This window comes from Elephantulus edwardii, unplaced genomic scaffold, assembly GCF_000299155.1.
Source record: "Elephantulus edwardii isolate Elephantulus edwardi_28Jun2011 unplaced genomic scaffold, EleEdw1.0 scaffold00005, whole genome shotgun sequence".
Taxonomy (NCBI): domain Eukaryota; kingdom Metazoa; phylum Chordata; class Mammalia; order Macroscelidea; family Macroscelididae; genus Elephantulus; species Elephantulus edwardii.
This window is the reverse complement of record NW_006399755.1, coordinates 31,268,882-31,290,066: the sequence shown is the minus strand read 5'-3', so window position 1 is coordinate 31,290,066 and position 21,185 is coordinate 31,268,882. Positions and strand designations below refer to the sequence as shown.

Genomic DNA, 21,185 nt, shown 5'->3' with positions numbered 1-21,185 from the left:
CACTCACAAAAGATGACACAAGAGCAACCGATACCCTGAAAGGAGAAGGGCTCATGGAAAATTCTGACACAGAACTTAAAAGAGAAGAAGAAATCAATTTTAACATCATCTTTGTCTCTCAGAGACTATCTAAGTGGCTAGTGAATTCTACCACTTTATTCATATCCTTTATTTAGGAGAGGAAACGTCCTATTTTAATGGTAAGTGGTTTTACTTGGAAGCATGTTGTTTGACACCATGGAGTCAATTTCGAATTGTGTGTCTTATGTAATTTGGACACTGAGAATTCTTAATCATTTTGGTGCTAGGTTGCCAAGCTCCCTCTTTTGGCTTAGCTGAGTGATGGAGGGGGTGGGGGACAACCCAAAGCACAGCATGAGGTTAGCGTACTCATGATTCCTTTAATCCATTGTACCTAGATGCTCTGATGATATAGTAGATAGGGAGATGTGTTGTCATTCCAAAGGTGGGCAGTTCAAATCCACCAGCTACTCTGAGGGAGAAAGATGGACCATTTCCTCCCATGCAATTTAGCCTCTGAAAATCTGCTGAAGGGTCTGACTTGCAACTTGATGGCAATGAGAGTGAAAGATATCAAGGATGGGACATAAACTTAAGATATAAAGATGAAGCTTCTGTCTTACCCAGATCAATGACTTGCACACATTTCTTGGACACTTACTACATGCTAGAACTCATGACTGTTGAGTCAGAACTGACTCATAACTGAGCCCCCATTATGTTTCTTAGGTTCTTAATGGCTCATCTTTCTTCTGTGAATCCACTGGTGAGTTTCAATCTCCAGAGAGGTGAACTGAGGCTTTGGGTGAGCAGTGCACCTCCCTGCACACTAGGCCACCAGGGCTCCCTACTATATGTTATAAGGAGTATAGCATTTAAAAAAAAATAAGTATCAACTGTGCCCTCTTGGAACATATAATTCAGTTCAAACTCAAAATTCATTGGTTTCAGGTTGCAACCAAATCAAAGATGATTGTCCATTGAGTTTCCAAAACTGTACCTATGACAGGAGGAGATTGTCCATCTTTCTCCCTCAGAGCTGTGATAGATTTTCAGACAGACAGAAAAGCACAACCTTTGGGTTACCAGCACATCTTTCTATACACTGTGCCACCAGCGCTCTACATAATCCAGCTACAAGCCAAAATTAATGTGTGATGAGTACTCTCATGTGTTACTTCATTTCACCCTCAACATCACCATGTTAGGCAGGTGACCTTCATCCCCGTCTGAGAGAAGTACAAGCTGAGAGCCAGATTCACTGGCTTTTGACCCCCTGTGTCATCTTCTCTAAAGCATTGTGTTTTTAACTTGGAAGCCCTGCTTTAAAAGTAACCCTTTCTTTTGAACTACTTATCTGATTCAATACCTATGAGATGCAGTTGTTGAACTTGGGGTTCTGGGAGTGCCACAGCCCTGGGAAGTGTGCTGGGCACACCCACAGAAACTACCAGGAAAGAGCTGCTCCAGGGTAACTGTAATGCAACTCCTGGTCTTTTCTCTAAGGCAACAATTATAATTAGTATTATTGGTTCATTACTGCTGTGCCCATTTCATTGCTATGTACACTCAGATCCAGAGAGTAATAGTGTTAGTGTTCTTATTTCTTGCTTCTCCGATCCCCTTTTCCATTTTTTTCCTCTCAGACCCTGACTACTTTCTGTGGAAACTAGAAACTGACTACTAGACTTGCTTCCAACAAGTTTGACTCCTTCCTGATAAGTCAGGAAATTGACTTTCTTGAAGTTAACTCTCTGGTGTCCTGTGAGCATCACTTCATCAAAGCTATAAGCTAAAATGAGCCACTTCTGCTCTGGTGTACCTGCCTTGACCTGCAGCTCCCTGAAGGATTTTTGTTTGTCCCATGAGGGTTTTGGTATACATTAGGATCCCTTCTAGTTTGAGGATATTACTCTTCATCCAACTTTTGGACTACATTTCTAAGGCAAAAATAAAGAAAAACAATTTAAGCAAATGCTGGTGTTTATATTTGGAAGGACTAAAGTATGCATTAACCATTTGTGTAAGGAACTGAATGAACACGATTGCAAGGAAATCCAAAGCCATGGCTCTGAAATCCTGAAATATGCATCTCTACTCAATTGATGTACCTCCCAACTGCAATGTTAATTTATAGGAAAAATTAAAGCAATCCAGCTTTCTTAGCTCCTGCCACATCTTTCTCCTTGTCTTTACAGTAGACCTTAGGAAACTTTCAATATTAACTGAAGCTTAGTGCTTCCCGGCCTCTGAGTCTGAAATGCCTGAGAAAGAAGTACAGTTTCCAACTGTAAAACATTCCTTCTCCCAAGCCTTGGAAACTAGCATACTGATGCCGGCAAAGTTCAGAAGGAGCACATGCAAATGAGGCTCAGATATAAACTCCTTTGGAGTGTTGCGTTTAGTTTAAAACAGAATTTGAACTTGTAAATGTGTTCCTGACCCATAGGAAGGCTGATGCAGTAGAAAGGAGGCCATATTATAACTTGGAAAATTTAGTTCCTTAAGAGAAGAATCTGAAAGTTGGGGTGTTTTTGTTTTTGTTGTTTTAATTGCACTGTCTACTAGGATGGCATGATTGGTTAGTGCAGAATCAGAATGAAAAGGGCCATGCATACACACACACACACACACACACACACCCCTCACTCATCTTGTTTGGAAGTTACTGACTTCTACAATTATTTTATTACATTTTAATAAAATCATTAAAGACTGATAACTGTCACATGTTTATTGAATCTTTAAAATATATTTTCTCGCATACATACATGATTCTATTTTTCACTATTTGGTAAGAATGGTGATCATTAAAAATTATGCATATATATGGTGATCATGAAAATTATATATATCATTTTAAATATATATCAAATATATCTAATTTTAAATTCACACCTTTCTTGCTAAACAAACAGTAAAGAGAATATATATGTACATAAAAGTGGCAAGAAGCTGTGCTGTAATCCCAAAGGCACGCGGTTCAAATTCACCAGCTACTCCATGGGAGAAAGGTGGGCAGTCTCCTCCTGTGTGCTTAACTGCCTCTGAAACCCACCAGAGGGTCAGCTATGGGCCAGTTCTGACTCTACAGCACACAACAACAACAAGATCGTGTACAATATGTTGTTGTTATGTACTGTTGAGTCAGAATCGATGCATAGCTGATCCGCCAGCAAGTTTTCAGGAGTTTTAAATCTCATTGGAGGAGATGCCCATTTTTCTCCCTTGGGGCAAACTCCTTTCCTTTGAGTTGACAGTGAGTGCAGCTCCTTACCACTGTGTATTATATAATAGGGAACCACCAGAGCTCCCTGTTATTTAATACATATATAAAATTTGAGTGATTACTATCTTGCAAAAAATAAGTATTTTGAGTAAGTATTTTAAATATATGTTAGAAATTATCACCATTCTTGAAAAATAAGCAACAAACAGATCTGGCACATGCATAATGAAAGAAAAAATATTTTAAGAAGTTAATAAACATGTAAAACCATCTGTGTCTAATGGTTATATTAAAAAGTAATAAAGTTATTTTAGAAGTTGATAACTTCCAAACCAGCACGCGTGCACTCTCTCTCTGTGTGTATGTGTGTATTAGAGAGAAAGAAAGAGAGATATCAAGAGAGACTGAATTCATTTTTTAAATCTCAGTTACTGGGAGAGCACAGGCACAGAGGATTTATCTGAAGACAAAGCGAGTAGTTTTATTTGCATGCTTGATTTTATAAAACACATTCTTGAATCTGACTTCAACAATCTCTGCTTGTGAGATTCCCCTCCAGCTCAACAGTCAATACTAAATAGATAGACAGGAATTAAATTATCTGTGTTAGAATGATATTACCTCTCTCCAAGAAGCATAAATCTCTAACAGAGAAGCCAAGTAGCTCTGCCAATCCTTTATGTTACTTCTATGTGCAAAAGATTGATCAGGTCCTCCGTATAGACTGCTATATCCAATTAGGATGTTCACTCTTAGACAACTTCCCACCCCAACCTCACACCCAGCCCTGCAAGAAGCTCTCCTCTCACCTACCCTGAAAATGCTCAGGGAGTATCTGTTTGTAGTAGGGATGTATGACAGAAGAAAGATGGACACTCCTCCCCTGAACAGTTTATTGCCTGAACTCAGTCCCACAAGGTTAAATACTGTATAAAACTGTTATTGTAGAATGAGTATAAGGATCCAGGAGGGGTGGGAGAGGCTGGAAGCAGAGGGATATGGATGTGCAGAGGGAGGGGGGGTATAGTAATTGGATTGTACAGTTTGATGTGGGGGTGTGAGGGAAATGGAAAGATTTTGTTCAAATTTGTATAGTTGAATTTTGTAAATAAACTAGTAGGAGGGAAATATATATAAATTAAGCATGTTGTAAAAGCACTATATGAAAATCAATTAAAAATATTTTTAAAAAAAACAAAACCCAAAACCTGCTGGAGAGTCAGTCCTGGCTCAACAGTAATATATAGTAATTTTAATTATATTTAAAAGGATATATTGTTTGTTGTTATTGATTGCCTTCAAGTTGAGCACGACTCTTAGCAACCCTATGAACAAAAGGCCTGAAGCGCCTCTGCAACTATCAACATTTATCAGAGTTCATAGAGTTTCCAGAGGCATGTGGATGCATGCTATAGTCATTTTAAACAACGCACTCCCACATATGGGTTTGTTTTCAAGTCACATCTTCACAATGACATGTTTTGCTGCAAAAGAATCCTAAAGCCTTCTGCATTTTCAGAAAAAAAGAGGGAAGCTTTGCTCACTGGCGTCCAGTTTATGACTTCTAAGTGTCTGTATTATAGAGCTTTAACTTAGCCCTGGGGAGTCAGTCACTTTTTATCTAGAGGAGTTGCCTCATGAGCCACTTAGCCCATATTGCTTAAGTGCCTTCCATAGTGATGCTACCCAAGGCCAGGATTTCCACATCACCTCATGCTCTCAAAGTGCAGTGAAACCTGTTATAACTAGGCCTATTTTTCAGATAAGTTAAGTTAGCCCTGACAGGCATATCTGAACTCAACCCTATCCTGTGCCATCTTCATCATCTCTGACACACTTGAGCCCATTGCTCTTGTCACTGTGTCAATCCATCCATTAAGTGTCTTCCTCTCTTTTGCTGAACCTCCACCTTTATAGGCATGATGTCCCTTTTCAAGGAACAGCTCCTCCTAAGAACTTACCCAAGAGATGAAGCTTTACCATCCTTGCCTTCAAGGAGTGTTCTGGTTTCACTTTCTTCAAGACATAGCTGTTTGTTCTTTTAACAGTCTATGGTATATTCAACACTCTTCTCCAAATGACAACTCAAAGGCATCTATTCTTTCACTGTTATCCTTATTCATTGTCTAGCTCTCTAACACATATCAGGTGATTAGAAAGACTATTCCTTGAATCAAGTGCACGTTGGTCTTTAGACTGACATCATTGACTTTGAACAGGACCCTGACAGCAGTCTTTCCCAATGTTATACTTCTCCAGATCTCCCATCTATTGGTTCCAAGGGTATTGATTGTGGATTCAAGCAAGATGAAATTGTTGACAATTTCAGTCTTCTTTCTTTCTATCATGATATTGTCCACTGGTCCAGTGGTGAAGATTTTTGTTTTATTGATGTTGAAATGTAATCCATATTGAAGGCTGCAGTCCTTGATCCTCTGCAGCAAGTGCCTCAAGTCCTCCTAACTTTGAGCAAGCAAAATTGGTGATCTGTGTAATGCATATTGTTGGTGAGTCTTTCTCTACTCCTGATGCCACACTCTTCTTCATAAATTCCAGCTTCTTGAATGATTTGCTTACCATACAAGTTGAATAAGGTATAGAGAAAGAATACACCTGAGGTACAACCTTCCCAATCCCAAACCATGCAATTATCCCTTGCTCTCTCCAGATAACTACTTCTTGGTCTAGGTATAGGTTTTGTATAAGCTTATTTAAGTGTTCTGGAGTTTTCATTCTTCTCAGTGTTACCCATAGTTTGTTATAATCCACAGTCGAATGCCATCGTCAATAAAATATAAAAAGACATTCTCCTTGTGTCTCTGATAGTCATACACATGGAATTTAAGCCTCTGCTACTGTAATTTGACTTTTCCCATGTTGATTTCAGTGAGGGATATCAACTCTTGACTCCTGACAATACCAAATCTACACCATAGACTAGGCAAAGTTGACTTCTGGGGACCAGCAGGGAGTCCCTGGATGGCAGCCATGGTTAAGATGTATGCTCAACTACTAAAAGATAGGCAGTTTGAACACAGCCTGGGACATCTCAGAAGAAAGCACTGACAATCTGCTTATGAAAGTCACAGCCATGAAAATCCTAATGAACAGTTCTGTCTGCAGCACATGGAGTGACGGCCATCAGGAGGGACATGCTCTATAGCAACTAGCTGTATATAGAGGAACTAGGAAAATCTAAAACCAGTGTCACTAGAAAGGCATAAAAGGTACAGGAATGGAAATTGTAGTATAATCAGAGAAGTCTTCCAATGTTGCTTGATTGCACAGCAAGCTTTTGACTCTTTTAGAACTTAATTAGGTCCTGGTCACTGTAGGGACTCCCTGCTAGTCCCTAGAAGTCAACTTTTCCTAGTCTACAGTGTAGACGTGTTATTGGCAGGAGTCAATAGTTGATATCCCTCACTGAAAATCAACATGGAAAAAGTCAGGTTATAGTACCAGAGACTTAAATTCTACATTGTATGACTATCAGAAACACCAGGAAAATGTTTGTTTGTGCTTTATGGACTAGGTTCACTGTATCCTCACTCTCTCTTCTCACAAATTTGAAAGCAGAGATGCTATAACCTCTTCCATATTCTGTCTAAACTCCATCCCTCAGCCTTATGCCCCTGGCTTCCTCCAGAAGCTGTGGAATTCCAGTGCTAAACCAAGTGATTGGAGTTGCAGTGCAGTACTTTCCCTTTCAGTTCTTTCTCTAACCAGTGAATGTAGGAGGAAGGAATGTTGGGTTGTACAGCCTTTGAGAGAGCAGGGGACTTGCCTGAAGTCCTCTGGGGGCTCAAACGCAGATGAAAGGGAAGGAGAGCCTTTCTTGGGGAGTGGAAGGAGACAGGAAATGGGACTGGAAAGGAGCAAAGAGTGGGGACTGAGGCTGGTAACAGCAGGATTAAAGAGCTAAGAAGTAAAGACTTGTGGAAAGAGCCATGCAGAGAGGCGCCAGTGGGGCGAAAGAGTCTAACATTGGCAGATGCCCTCCAGTGTCTGGAGGGTTCCTTGGCTAGAAAGGTTAGCTTGGGAATTTGTTTTGGGCAAAGAGCCAGATGTTCTGATCTTCTATTACAGGCATCCAATGGGTAATTTTTTTTTAACTAACTTTAAATGTTTTATTTTAATGTTTTTCATCCCTGCTGTGGAATTTTTCTACCTGCATAATCAGAACAGTAAAATAGACATGGTAGGTAGGTGCTTTGTGAGCCCGTCATGTTTGGGAAGAGCTTTTTAGTTTGGGGGAAGGAAAGGTTTGGGAATCCTGACTGAAGTAGACTGATTATAATAATGTGGCCATGCTCTGCTGAGCTCTGACCTACACTCCCACGCCTCTCCTTTTAAACAAAAAAGGTTCCCTCCCTGAGCCACCATTGGGCCAACCCCAAGTGTGACTGTCTGCACTTACTAGACAACAGGCATTTAATTAAACTTGGGATCTGATGTCTAGAAAACATGCATTTTTTCCATTTTATAGCTCTCTGGAGAATCATATCCCCTTCCTTCCCTTCTTCCCCCAACTCCTTCAATACTTAAGAAACAGGAGGAAAAGGGGAAAAGATTATTTTAATATTGGAAATTAAAGAGGAGAGCTAGTCTTTTATGGCTAACTTCCCTATGAGAAGAGTTTGTCCCATTGGATAGGACATTAAAATATACAGCAGTTAATCAATCTGTAACCAGCATCTTTATTTTTGCTTTTGTGTGATAGGAGGAGTGACCCGACAGGTTCACATATTCAGTTGGACTTTGCAAAATAGAAGAAAAGTAGAAAAACACCAGGCCCAACTGGACAAATAAACTCTAAACTTTATCATTGATGCACTTGCTACAGCAGCACCATCCAGGGCACGTCCCCGCTACACCCAGAAAATCGGGGCAGCGCCAGTGCTGTCAAGGAGCTGGGGGCTCTGGATGATTCCATCATCCTGTCTCCCCTTAATCTCCACGCTGCACCTCAGATCTCAAGCCGCTTCCGTGGCGTGGGCCCACTTTAATGGGGAGAATCTATTTTTCATGAAAAAGCAGGAAATAAGCTGTCTCTTTCATAAAAAGATTTACAAAATGTAATCATTGTTGAAATATTCCCTTTGAACTGCGGTGTCCACGGGGGTCTCCGTCTCCCGGAGTCCTGCTTCATTAGAAGCCCCTCCAAGCTTCTCCAGAAGGGCAGGTACACTGGTGGCGCCGGGCTTTGATGTCTTGAATGAATGAAAGGAAAGCACAATAAAAAAGAGCTGTTGATCAAGCATAAAATACTCTTTAAGCTGACAGAATAGCAGCGTTAACACACCCTAAGCTGCTTTTAGTTTTTCCCTTTTTCCTCACATTTTCCTGTGCTTTGTGTACAGTGGGGGTTTGTATTTTATAAGAAGTCTCTGATCTATGTAGTATGCCATTCACTAACAAAAACCAAAATAGGATTGTTTCTGTCCCACTTGGTTGCCTGACTACCCCCTCCCCCTGTCTCCCCCGCACCCCCAACCTCCACAGCTTGCAGTTCAGCCTCACAAGGCAGAGGCCCAAATGCCTTTCATAAACTTGAGCCAATTCCTTTTGTGCTGTTGGATTCGCTGCTCTGATTTAATACAGCAATTAAAGACAGATTTCCCCCCCCCCTTTTTAATTTTCTCAAGAACTTTCTCTTGCAGCTGGGGAAATGGAACTGACAGAGGTGCTACTTTTAACCAAGAAATTGTATCATTAATTAAGAGAAAACTGCCTTGTTAAGTTTTTAATTTCCAAAGAAACTGATCCTCTTCAAATCTTCTGGGAACCTATAGGGCCCTGTATGTATTTGTTGGTTAAAGAAACCCCACATTTGCCCTGATTTTCTCCTTTTCGGTACTTGCCCCTGCTCAGATATTAACTTAGTTAATACACATTTTTAAAAAGTGATGAAGTGAGCTCTGTTTTATGTTGTCTAAAACTGACATTCACAGTTGCTAACTGACCTGCCTAAGAGTTACTCAACTAGTAAACTAGTAACAAGAGACCATTGGTAGCCTAGTGGTAAAGAGTTATGCTGCCAGCCCAAAATCACCAACTGGTTTGTGAGAGAATGCAGTTGAAGACATTCGAATCCACCACCTGCTTTGGGTGAGAAAGATAGGAAGTCTCCTCCTCTGCTGTTTGCTGCTGAAACCTGCTGGAGGGTAAGCTAGCTGTGAGTCAGTTTGTACTAAGCGGCGCATAGCAACACCACCACACTGGTTACCAGCATCACATTCATTTCAACTCTGAAACCCTCGCTCTTACTCCTCAGCATACATACTACACTTTCATCGTCATCAAGTGAGAACCAACTCACAGCTGACCCTCCAGTGGACTTTCAGAAACTGGAAATCACACTTAACGGAGATGGCCCATCTTTCTCTCATAGAACAGCTGGTGTATTTGAACCACCAGAGAGGTGCCACCTTTGGGTTAACAGAGCAGTTCCCTACCTAAGGACGATCCCTCCAGAGCTCCCTGACATATTACCCCAGCAAATCATCGGCAAATGTCAGTGGACCAGAGTGCAATCAATAATGCAGAAGTATTTGGTTTCATACAGTGAAAGATGACCTGGTAAAACGATAAAGGAAGAGTGGAGGGAAACATTAAAACAAGTAGGAATAGAGTGAAAACTCTGGACGTTGGAACACCACTCGGAATAACGACTGTGCATGTGTTCTTAAGGTCTGGAGGTGCTGGGTGGCTTGTTTGGGAAAAAGATTAGTGTTTTCCCATCTTGAGGTTTGAACGAAAACGGAGGTCTTGGCTGGGAGCAGCACAGTCACTCTCCAGGGAGTGGTGGTTTGGACAACTCCTCTGTGCTTGTAGGAAGTAGGCAGCAGTCCATGTTACAAAACTATTGCACATGCTACTGACGCTCTTGGCTGCATTTGGCCCTGTTGCAATAGATCTCCAGTCAGAACTACCCAGGGCAGCCCGTGGAGGTGGATGTCCCTCTAGGGCAAGTACTTGTCACTCTGGAAGATGTGGACATGTGACATGAGATGGATGTGGCTTAGCCATGCCAGAGGCCATTGTCTAGATGTCTGACTTTCTCTTCTTTAAAGTAACTGAATGAGGCTCTGAGATCTTTAAATATAGCATGTTTCTTCCTTCTTTCATTCATTCAACAGTATTTCTTGAAGGCCCTTTTTGGGACCAGCCACTGTGCAAGATATTAGGGATGCAGCATTTGAAAAGATAGTCCATTAGCTTGAGGTGGAAAACAGGAAATTATAGTTCAGTGACAGCAAGAGGGGAAATGTATCTAACAGCCCCAAGAAAGACCCCTAAGAAGAAAAGAATTCTCATGTGAGAACTCAAGGACTAGTCAGTATTGGCCGAGTTAATGAGTGGAGCACCACATATGCCAAGGCCCAGCAGGGAGAAAGACTTTGGCTTTTGGGGGAATCTGGAAGAATTTTAAAACAGCACGAGTGTTGAGTACAAGTTCTGAAAAGGTAAAGTCTCAAAGGTAGAGGGGGTGGCAATCACAACCATTAATATTTTAATAGTTTCCTGCACAATAAACAAGTCTTAATTCAGACTTATTGAAAACAGCCCTTCTTTAATTAATAAAATCAGACAAGGAAAAAAAAATAGCTACAGAGATCAAAGCCTATGGCTGACAACACCAATAGCTAACACCTGCGTATCGCATAGCACCCTTTTCAGGAGAAACCAATGTAAGCCATTACTTTCTTCTCATGAAACTGTTGTCATAGTTCTTTGAGGTCTCAAGGGGAGAGACTGGCTTACTTCAAGCTGAATAACCAGTAAATGTAAAAGTGAAACCCAGTCCTGTATCTTATGGACACTGCATGCTCAGCTTCTTTAATCAGCTTCAGTTTATAAAGAGCATAACATGAGCAAGGGCTCATGGTGTTCCAGTGGTAACATTTTAGCCTTCCATGCAGAAGACTGGGGTTCAAATTCTAACTAATGAGCCTCATATGAAGCCACTTCCCATCTGTTAATAGCACCATGTGTATTGCTGTGATGCTGAACTGGTTTTAGGGGAGCTTCTATAATAAGTTGGACTAGAAAGAAAGGCCTGATCTACTTCTGGGAATTAGCCAGTGCAAAGCCCCTACCCATCAAGGGGATGGCACAGAGCCAGGCAGTACTTTGTTTGCTTGTGCTTGGCATTTTCATGGTTCAAGCCAACTCAAAAGTAACTAATAACAACAGAGAGCCAAGCATGGTACCTGGTACTTTGAAGGATTTCTGTTATTCTCACTGCTGTCAAGTCTACTCTGGCTTATACCGGACTTTCTGCTGGAATTCTAACCCTGTGAATTGCCCTTCTTTCTCCTTTAGAACTCCTGGTGGATTTGAACCACCAGAGAGATTCTCAGCCTTTGGGTTAGCAACACAACCCCCTACAGACTATGCCACCAGAGCTCCCCAAAATTCAACTCATTGCCTTGGAGCTGGAACCTACTCATAGTTGGCCCTCCAGTGGCATTTTGGGAACTGTCAGTCACACAGAAGGAGATTGTATGGTTTTCTCCCAAAGAACATCTGGTGAATTTGAACCTAACCAGAGCTAATCTTGAAGTATTTAGAAGTCAGCCCTCAGAAGAAAGGTGGACAGTCTCCTGCCATGTAATGTATAGCCCACTAGAGTGTCAGCTATGAGTCAGTTATTATGCTCCAGCAATGAATTTGACTTCTTCCCCCAGAGTAGAAATTCCTTAAGAGCTAAGACCATATTTACTTGATAATCATCTAGCACCAAGCACATATTAGGCTCTTGTTGTTATGGGCCTTCTAGTTGACTATGACCCCTAGCAATCCCATGAACAATGGCTCTGAACTTTATCTTGTCCTGAGCCAACCTGTCTCTGACACACCTGACCCCATTGCTACAGTCGCTATGTCAATCCAACTCATCTAGGATCTTCCTCTCCTGTGTTAACCCTATGCCTTTCAAAACATGAAGTACTTCTCTTAGGTCTGGTCCATTCTGGTGACATGTCCAAAGTATGTGAGACGGAGTTTCAAAAGCCTTGCCTCCTACGATCTTTCCAGAACAGCCCTGTTTGTTCTCTTGGAAGTCCATGTCATGCCTAATATTCTTTTTCGAACACCATAACTCAAAGGCATTGATTCTTCTGTCATCTTTAGTCATTGTCCAACCATCAGATGCAGAGCAAGCAATTGCCTGGATCAGGTGTACCTTAGTCTCTAGACTGACATCATTGTTCTTCAGTACTCTCTCGATCCTTGACAGCAGATTTTCCCATCTTATCTTTTGGTTTCCTGACTGCTGGTGCCAAGAGTGTTGATTCTGTATCCAAGCAAGATGAAATCATTAACAACTTCAATCTTTTTCTCCATTTATCATGATACCTATTGGCCCATTGATGGCAATCTTTGTTTTCTTGATGGTGAGATGTAGGCCTTTAGTACTTACCAAATGAGTGCTTTACTCTTAAGTGGTTTATGCTAATGGTAAAAGCTGTGCATGCCCTTGGAGGCCCTTTCCATTTCCACTGTGCTAGGAAGGTTCGTAGTATCAGACCCTTGGCTGATCTACCAAGGACAACTCATTTGGTTTAAAGAGTGGGCTTTATTTCAGCTCATACAAACTAGAGCAAGAAGCCAGAAATTATTAACTGGATTAGCATGACCCAGCAGAAAAGTTGCATCTGCTCAAGACAGAAGTTGAAATGGCCACCCTGGCTGGAGCAGCACTGGCTAGCAGTGTTCCCTTTGGGACAAGATGGACACTGGGGCCTGGTGTGAGGGGACATGGCTCCCTGTACTTTCATGCTTCCAGGTTTTTTTGTGGGTTTTGGTTTGTTTGGTTTTTTTTTGTTTTTTTTTTTTGGTATGTGAATGTCCTTAAATAACCCACCTTGCCAGAGAAGAAAGTGTCACACCCAGTTCTGGATTCCACATTAACAACCTCCTTCCGCAGTGTTAAACTTTGCCCTTGAGGCCTTTTGTTTAACTTTTTAATTTGAAAAACAGATTCAGCCATGTCACAGTCTGTTCCCCTTTCTCTGTGCCCCCTCATGCTCCATCCCCTCAGTACCCTCCTCTATTCTAAATTAAATCTAATCTCAAACTAACTCACATTTCTTTTTGTTTCTAAAATATACATCTTGCCCTCTTAGTGAACAGAGCGTATACAAAGTTGTACATTGTTGGCTAAGGAGTTAAGTCATTGGCCTTCAAGTGCCACATTGTCTTCATAGGCCTCCTGAGCAGATGTGGAGGATGACCTCAGTCTGTGTGTCTTGAGACATAAGAAAGAACATAGCACAAGTGGAAGGGACCTCCTGCCTTCTCAGGCTGCCTGTTTAGGATGCAGTCTGATAAATATTGTTTATGGTTCATAAAACCTGACTACTGTGAGTATTCCAGAATTCTGGCAGGACAGGATTCGAACTTTCATGGAGCTGTAAATTAAAGGGCAGGAAGTGTGATAAAACTCCTTAGAGAACAGTGAGGAGGGGGTGGTGGAAAAAAGTCGCCCTGCAATGGTTAAATGAAATTTTATAAGCACATTCAGTGTGGAGCTGTTTTGCATTACATGAGTTGAATACCTTAGAGACGCCACATCTGCAGGCACTTTATTAAATCCTTACTCAGCACTTTCCAACCTGATGAGATTACTTCTTCATTTGACTGGAGAAAAAGAAAGCTGAGCTCTTGTCCTGGACTGCAGATTCCTTTTGATGTTTCACCTTGAATGCTGAAAGAGGACAGTCACACACACACACACACACACACACACACACACACACACACACACACACACCCCTTCCTCCGCAGCACAGTTAAACTGTAGAAATTGTGAATGTAATAGAGTAATTTTAACTAGAGCCTTTGTGGGAGTATGGATTTATAGAACTCCCAACTAAGCTGGAAGTTTCTGAAGGGGAACCAAAAAAGCTAGATCAAAGCCCTGTGTTTACGTCCTTAATGTAAAACAATCGTGATAACATCATCCTCTATTGTATTGTAATATTGGGAAGCACCGCAGAGAAGTGTAGAGATCCCTTTGCAGACCATCTGGTTACAGTAGCTTAGGTTAAGGGCTGTGAAGTATGAAGGCAGAAAACATATGCAGCATAAATGTACCCGTCAGTAAATGTCTGAAGACAATGTTTTAACTCTCCACCAACGAGTTTTGTTTAAATGTGTCAACATTCCCCCCCCCCCCCCCCCGTCGTTGATTACTCAACCCCAGCAATTTACCCATCCCTGATTTCCTTGGTCTTCTTTATATATGGCCCGGGTAGAATGTATTCGGAAGCATTCTTCTAGGTATGTTTTGGAACTTGCTCTGCCTGCATGATAGACATTCTAAGGGAGGAGGGGTAAATTATAAGAGAAAGGAGAGATCTCTAACCTTGCTCTTGTCCACCTGATGTTATTAAGTTTACAGAAGTTTATAGAAATTGGAGAGCTTTACACTTCTGTAAATGTTCCGCTTGTCACAAAGGCATAGTGTCTTCAGTTACCCAGTTTGAGAAAACCTGATGAAATGGATAATTTTTTAAAAGTAATTCTAACTGCTTTTCTGCAGTCTCTGCAAGAAAATTATTTAATCAGAGACCTACTGGCACCCCTACACCCAACCAAGTATAAAGTTCTCTGCAGGGTTCCCTTCACTAACTTCCCATTTGGAAACTCTTGGTCAAGTAGCTGGGTTAATTGTCATGAAGATTAGTGTGATGCTGAAATGAGGACTAATGGTCAATTTACAGGAGTGGGGAAAAAAAGTTTAAGAATAGGTTTAACTCGGGCCTGAAAGGGTTAATTAAGTTTTTTTCATGGGTTATTAAAGACCCCCAACCCGGGCCTTCAGGAGCCATGTTGACACCCCACCACAGGGCAGCTCGACTCCTCTATGGACTTGTTGCTGGTCAGAGCACAATAGCCTCTGTGTCTGCAAATCATTGCTAAAAATCATCTCAAGGAAAAAAAAAGTTTGAAAGCTTTAACATTAGACAAAGCCCCAGCGCTGCAGTGTGCAGCTCAAAAACCCAGAGTCAGCAAGTTCTATTGATTAAAAACTAACCTTTAAAGTAACTCTGAGAGTGTGTGGTTAGCATTTAAATTTAAACATGTCATGAGTTGATTTGTGTTACTGAATACCAACTCAGAAGAAGTAACATTCACATTGCATTTTTTTTTTCTAATTCCCTTAAGCAGCTAAAGTATTTCATGAAATGTCAATAGGGCAAAAAAAAAAGAAAAGGGGGGGTGTGATGCCGGCCCTTGTAGTTTCTTTCCCATGCAAATATCCACCCCCCAAAAGAAAAGTGTGGAGAGTGAAACACAATAATTAGTCTTTTGTCTAACTTTCCCAAGTGCCAGAGAAAGACAGATTAATTAAATATACAACAGTGTTGGTTTTTGGAGTGGGGGTCTTGCTTGCTGTGTAGGTCATAAATTAGGCAGAATAAATACTTCAATGTGTTTGCAGTGGGCCTGCTACGTCAGAACCACTGGAAGGTTGGTGGGAGGAGAGCGGAGGGTTTCTTGCTAATGATAGTCACGTCTGGGTCTGTCTGGTTGCTCCTAGCAACCAGACATGATGTAACACCAGGATGAACTTGAACTTGGGGGACTTGAAAAGAGAACAATAGACCAGAGCAATCAATAAAGCCTATTTCAGTGAAGGATTACAGAGCTGCTCTGGGGTAACCTTGTCTGCAAGGCACATACTGAATAGTAAGATGTGTGAAGAAACTTTTTCCCCCTTCTGCTTTGCTTTTTAAGACTAGTGCAGAGGCACTGCAGGTTTTATAGTATGCGGAGGTCGTGTCCGGGAACTGTGGTACGGAAAACTGCTCCCCCTGTTGACGCACTGGCTCGCAAGCCTTTGCTTCCAAAACCAAGGCCTCGCATCTGTTTAAGAATTCCCGGATTTCACAACTGCCTCAGAAAGTGTGAGAACAGAAATTTTAAACACTCAGAGTTTGGGACTGTTTTGCTGAAGAGAGAACACTGCTCAGAAGTCGATGTGAAAGCGTTCTTGAGAGAATCGCCTGCTAAAAATACAGCTTGGGATTTGTCCGCCTCCTCCTTTCTTTCTCTTCTTTCTTGTTTTGTCCAGTTAGATTTAGGCCATGTGTACTGGCCAACATGATTTCCTTTCAGAACACAAGAGGCTTTATTGTGGTCCTCAATGCATGTGGTCAAAGAATAACATTTAAGAGTATGCAGAATGAGTGCTTTTTTTCAGCTTAGGCTTACATTTTTTTTTTTTTAATAAACTTTTTTTGGGTATCAAAGGTTCCTGTGTGACCAGGAAGTCTTATACTAGCCTCCTAGTAGCTATCACTTAACCATGCGATACAAGGACATCTTATTTTATCTAGTTTGATCTCTTGCATAAGGATGGATTACCCCAAATATAACTCTTTCTGATACTGTCAACTTGGAGAATCCCAAAACTTTCGCTTTCACTAGAATTAGATAATTTTTTTCTGTGAGTGATGATAAGTACAGAGCTTTCAACAAGATATCTCAGTGATCATGCTTAGTAAAGTAGAGGGCTAGTGAAAGAGGAAAACTAAGTAAAATAAATTAACACAGTGACTACAATAATGAGCTCAAATACAGCAGAGATTGTAAGGATGAAGTATTGGAGTGGCTATGAATGGAGCTCTGGTGGCTTAGTAGCAAAGAATTGTGTTGCCAACACAAAGGTATGTGGTTCAAGTACACTAACTGCTAGATAGGAGCAAGCCTGTTCAAATTATTGCTTCGGAAAACCCACTATGAGTTGGGTCCCACTGAATGGTATATAGCAATAACATGAATCAGAACCTATACAACATCTAAAAACAATACATGTAGAGGAAAAATTGTCAGAAGCTATAATTTTTTATTTCACTTGAGAAACTCCATAATTTGTGACTTTATTTAGCTAACAGAGAGAGGAGTGTCAGCAAAAGGAGTGAGAGATTACCAGATGGTAGCTAATCAAAGCGTATCACTTAGGGATTTTTGAGAGAAAATGGTAACTGGACCCAGTAGGCTATAGAAGGTTCTGGATAATTATTGACTGAATGAGAATATGAACGTAGACATGCAATGTCATTGTCTTTCAAAATATAGTCATTAATAGGGTAAAATTTTGATACCACTTGATTATTAAATTTCATTTTGTAAAACCGTGAACTATAAAAGCATATTTTGACCTCACAGAATCTATCTCTATCTCATACACATACAAGAAAATAGAGTCCGAGAGGGATGCTGTGACTTGTTCAAGATCACCCGGGACACCCAGTTCAATACTTTTTCTTTTTACCTCCACTTCTCTTCTATCAAGAGGCTCTGGGGAAAAAAAGAGAGAGAGAGAGAGAGCTCTGGTGGTGTAGTCCAGAAGGAGTTGTGGTTCATAACTCAAAGGTAATGCTTCTCTGGAAGTTCAAATATGCCTATTGCTCTAGGAGAGATATATGGGCAATCTCCTTCCATGCAATTACAGCATTAGAAAACCTATTGAAGGATCAACTATGTGTCAGCTCCAACTTGATGGCAATGAGTTTGAGTTTAGACCCTTTTCTAAGAGTGTCTGGCTGGTGCAAACAGTTAATGTGCTTAGCTGTTGACTGAAAGATTGGAGGTTCCAGCCCATCCAAAGGCACCTAGGAGGACAAGAGTAGTGATCTACATCAGAAAAATGATCCAGTAAAAACCCTGTGGAGTAAAGCTCTACCCTGATGTGCATAATGTCACTGTATGTCAGAGTCCACTTGATGACATCCGGTAGTGGTGGTAATTCTTCAAGACACAATTGATCATCCTGTACTTGTTAAAAGAAATGTATTTTCAATGCATTTGAAAATATACTCTCCTTGAGTGTTATTTACAAACCCAATAGTCGGTCAGCCATGAGTTGTTTCTGACTTGGCAGCAATGAAATTAAGACAGATCAGATCTGGTATGTCAAAAACTGCTATTGTGTTTCATTTCTTATTTTTCCCAGTGACTTTCTTCTTCATGCCTAGTATACATCTAGATTTCGTTGCTGGACAGGCACTTTCTGTGGGGGGAATATTGTATATCTATATTTAGAAGCAGGAGTGGCATCCACTTCCTAAACAACATGCCTGTGGAAATGATGAACTTTGATAAATGACGATACTTATAGAAAAGCTTCAGGCCTTTCATTCATAGGGTTGCTATGAGTTGTGCTTGACTCAACAGCAATATCATCAGAGGCCATTGAAGGTGTGACAGTATGGCGCCCTGGGTGGATACTAAAGCCTTCCAGCCAAGGGCGTAGTAAGAAGACAATGTCTTGGCTGAATCCAGGATGCTGGTGCTCCATACTAGGCCTAGACAGCACCTCACAACACTTGACTCGCCAGCACCTAACAACAGCATTCTTCTAATTTTCCTTTTTATTCTTGTCTTCCAGTCCTGGTACCTGGGATAAAAGTCGCAGCGTCCCACCATCCACCAGACAGACCACCTGACCCCTTCTCAACTCTGTAACATGGACGCAACCTCAACCCAGCGCGGTTACAACTTCACTGTCAGTAGAAGGGGAGAAAAACAGATTCAAATCAACTTGTGCAAGGAAACAGCAAGCATTATGGTCAAACAGCAAAGGCCATAACCTTTTGGGATTTTCTTTTTTTTTTTTTTTTAATACCTTAGGGACTGTTGTAATTTTCTCATATGGTGCTGGAAATGGTTGGGCTTTGTAGCATTTGAAGTGTTTCCGTGGTGGCGTGAGCAGTAGGTGATGTGGCTGGAGAAGGTTTACCCTTGCTCACTGACTTCCCGTTGTAACACACTTTCCGTATGGAGCCTGGCTGTTTCACAGTATTTCATGAATTTACCCACACAGGTGTGATCCTCGAGCAAACCAGAGGTGCACGGAGAACTAAATCTTTTGTAGTAGCTGAGATCTGCAATATATAACTTACGGGACAGTCAAAGGGCAATGTTTTCTGTAACATATTGGGAAAAGAAAATGCAGTTATGTTCCTGTTTTATTTTTTTTCTTTTTAGTCTGGTTTGGTTCAGCAGTCAGCAGTTAAGTATGTAACATGGCCCGCAAGGACAATGAATTCACTCACGTTGCAGAACAGTTCTGAAAATGGCAAACTACTACTACTACTACTACTACTATTCAGTTTTTTAAAAGTTTCAAAATGCTGCACTTAACATTTAAAAAAAAAACAACCATTTTTTTTCAACAATTTCAACAATGACACAAAAATTCATAGGGAAATGGGGAAGATGGTCTGTTTTGACAGAAACTGACAGGAATCAATCAAAACAATCGAATTTTGAATTGAGTAAAGTGCAATTTCATTGGATAGCTAAATATCTTTGTAAGATAGAGATTGTTGAAAATTCTATTTTTGTTTTTCAAGTCCTTCCACCCCAGGACTCTAAATTATTGGGGTAAAAAACAGCCTTGCAAGAAAAAGGGGAGCTATTTTTGCTTTTTATGTTTTTTATTGTTAAACTTGTATCCCTTTAAAAACTGAAGGAAAATTAAAAAAAATACAAAAAAAATACAAAAAAACAAATCTAATGGTGCTTTTACCACAATATGTTAATGACATTAAATGCTAATTAATTATTTTCTGTTATCAAAGCACATCACTAAAATGAAATCATGATATCTGTTAATTTTATAAGCTAGAAGTCACTATAATCGATTCTGCCAATTCTGAAGATTTTTACATGTATCTGGCAACATAGGATTTATCAGTTATCAGACACTTCATTGTACCAGAGATTGTCCAGGAATTTTAAAGACCTTTGCATCCCTGAATGGGCTATGGGAAAAATAATAAAAATAATAATAATGAAACCCATACTGATACAAATGCAGTTATCCTTTCAGATCAAGGATACTTGTTAGGGGGAAAAAAAGTTTGCAACCCCAAATGTCCTGTATCTTATGTAAAAAAAAAAAATAAGAAAAAAATTGCAAGTGAATTTTCTACCAGACAGCGAAGCACCCCTTTCGATTCCCATGCAACTTCAAGAAGGTTTCCTATACTATACATATATATACGTTCTGGTTGGCAAGCCCCGCTGATCAGAGAAAATCTCTGCATGTTCTAGTGTTAGTAACTAATTTTTATATAGTTAATGTAGGATAAAGTAGAGTGCATTAAGACACAATATTGTAATCCCTACTCTAGGCACTTGCCTTTAAACTATGTTTTTCAGCCCTTCAGAAGGGTTCTACTACTGTCCTATACAATCAAGTAACTGAAATTCTTGGGAAGACACTTTGCTCCTCATCTTTCCCCCCCGAAACAATGTTGTTTTGTTTTGTTTTTTTTCCTTAATTTGCACGAAGACAAAAATTCCATATCAATGTGCCTTGCCCTGGATAGCGATTATTTGTGGAATTGTTGCACATGCTCCTCTATTGAAAGGGGTTTTTCCCTAGTCAAGCATTTGGAGACACTTTTTGTAAATGTGACTTTTATGTCAGCCATTGTCAGTTTCAACATCTAGAACTAAATAGAAAGTTAGTTGTTCCGCAGATAGGAGTAGTCTTTATTGTCCTGTATGGTCAGTGGCAGTGCTATTCTGAGATCTGTAGATGCTTAGAATATCAGTATTTTGGATGTTGCTGCATTTTACAATTTATTTGGAGTCTTCCTTTATTTCCCCCACCCCCAGATATATGAAAATATGCAATACCTGCTTATATCATGTAGGAAAAGCTTAGCGATTATTAATTTTTCTTTTCTTTTTTTTTTTTTTTTTAATTTGACCAAAGTCGGTGCTGCACTTGACGCAGTGTGTTTTAGGTGTTTGTCGTTGTACTTTTTTTTTGTGATTTTTTTTGAATGCACGTGCGCAGGAAGGGCTCCTCTTAGAGAAGCAGTCAAACTGTGAAGCACTAAGCTGACCCTGCTTCAAGCAATTTTGTTTTTACAACTGTTCCTTTCACAAGCAAGCCTTAAAGAAA

At 40.5% G+C, this 21,185-nt stretch overlaps 1 protein-coding gene across 3 annotated transcripts in view; it reads left to right on the top strand.

Annotated features, from left to right (window-relative positions):
- Positions 1-19,740, top strand: part of NFIA (nuclear factor I/A) — a 522,110-nt gene extending 502,370 nt beyond the window's left edge. Inside the window, exon 11 of one of the 3 annotated variants that reach the window (XM_006879776.1) lies at positions 18,654-19,740. In XM_006879776.1, the coding sequence (XP_006879838.1) occupies positions 18,654-18,671 (18 nt within the window). In that variant the 3' untranslated portion in view covers positions 18,672-19,740. The remainder of the gene's footprint in view (positions 1-18,653) is intronic. The other 2 variants (XM_006879778.1, XM_006879777.1) reach the window with 2 other exon arrangements.
- Positions 19,741-21,185: the final 1,445 nt, after the last annotated feature.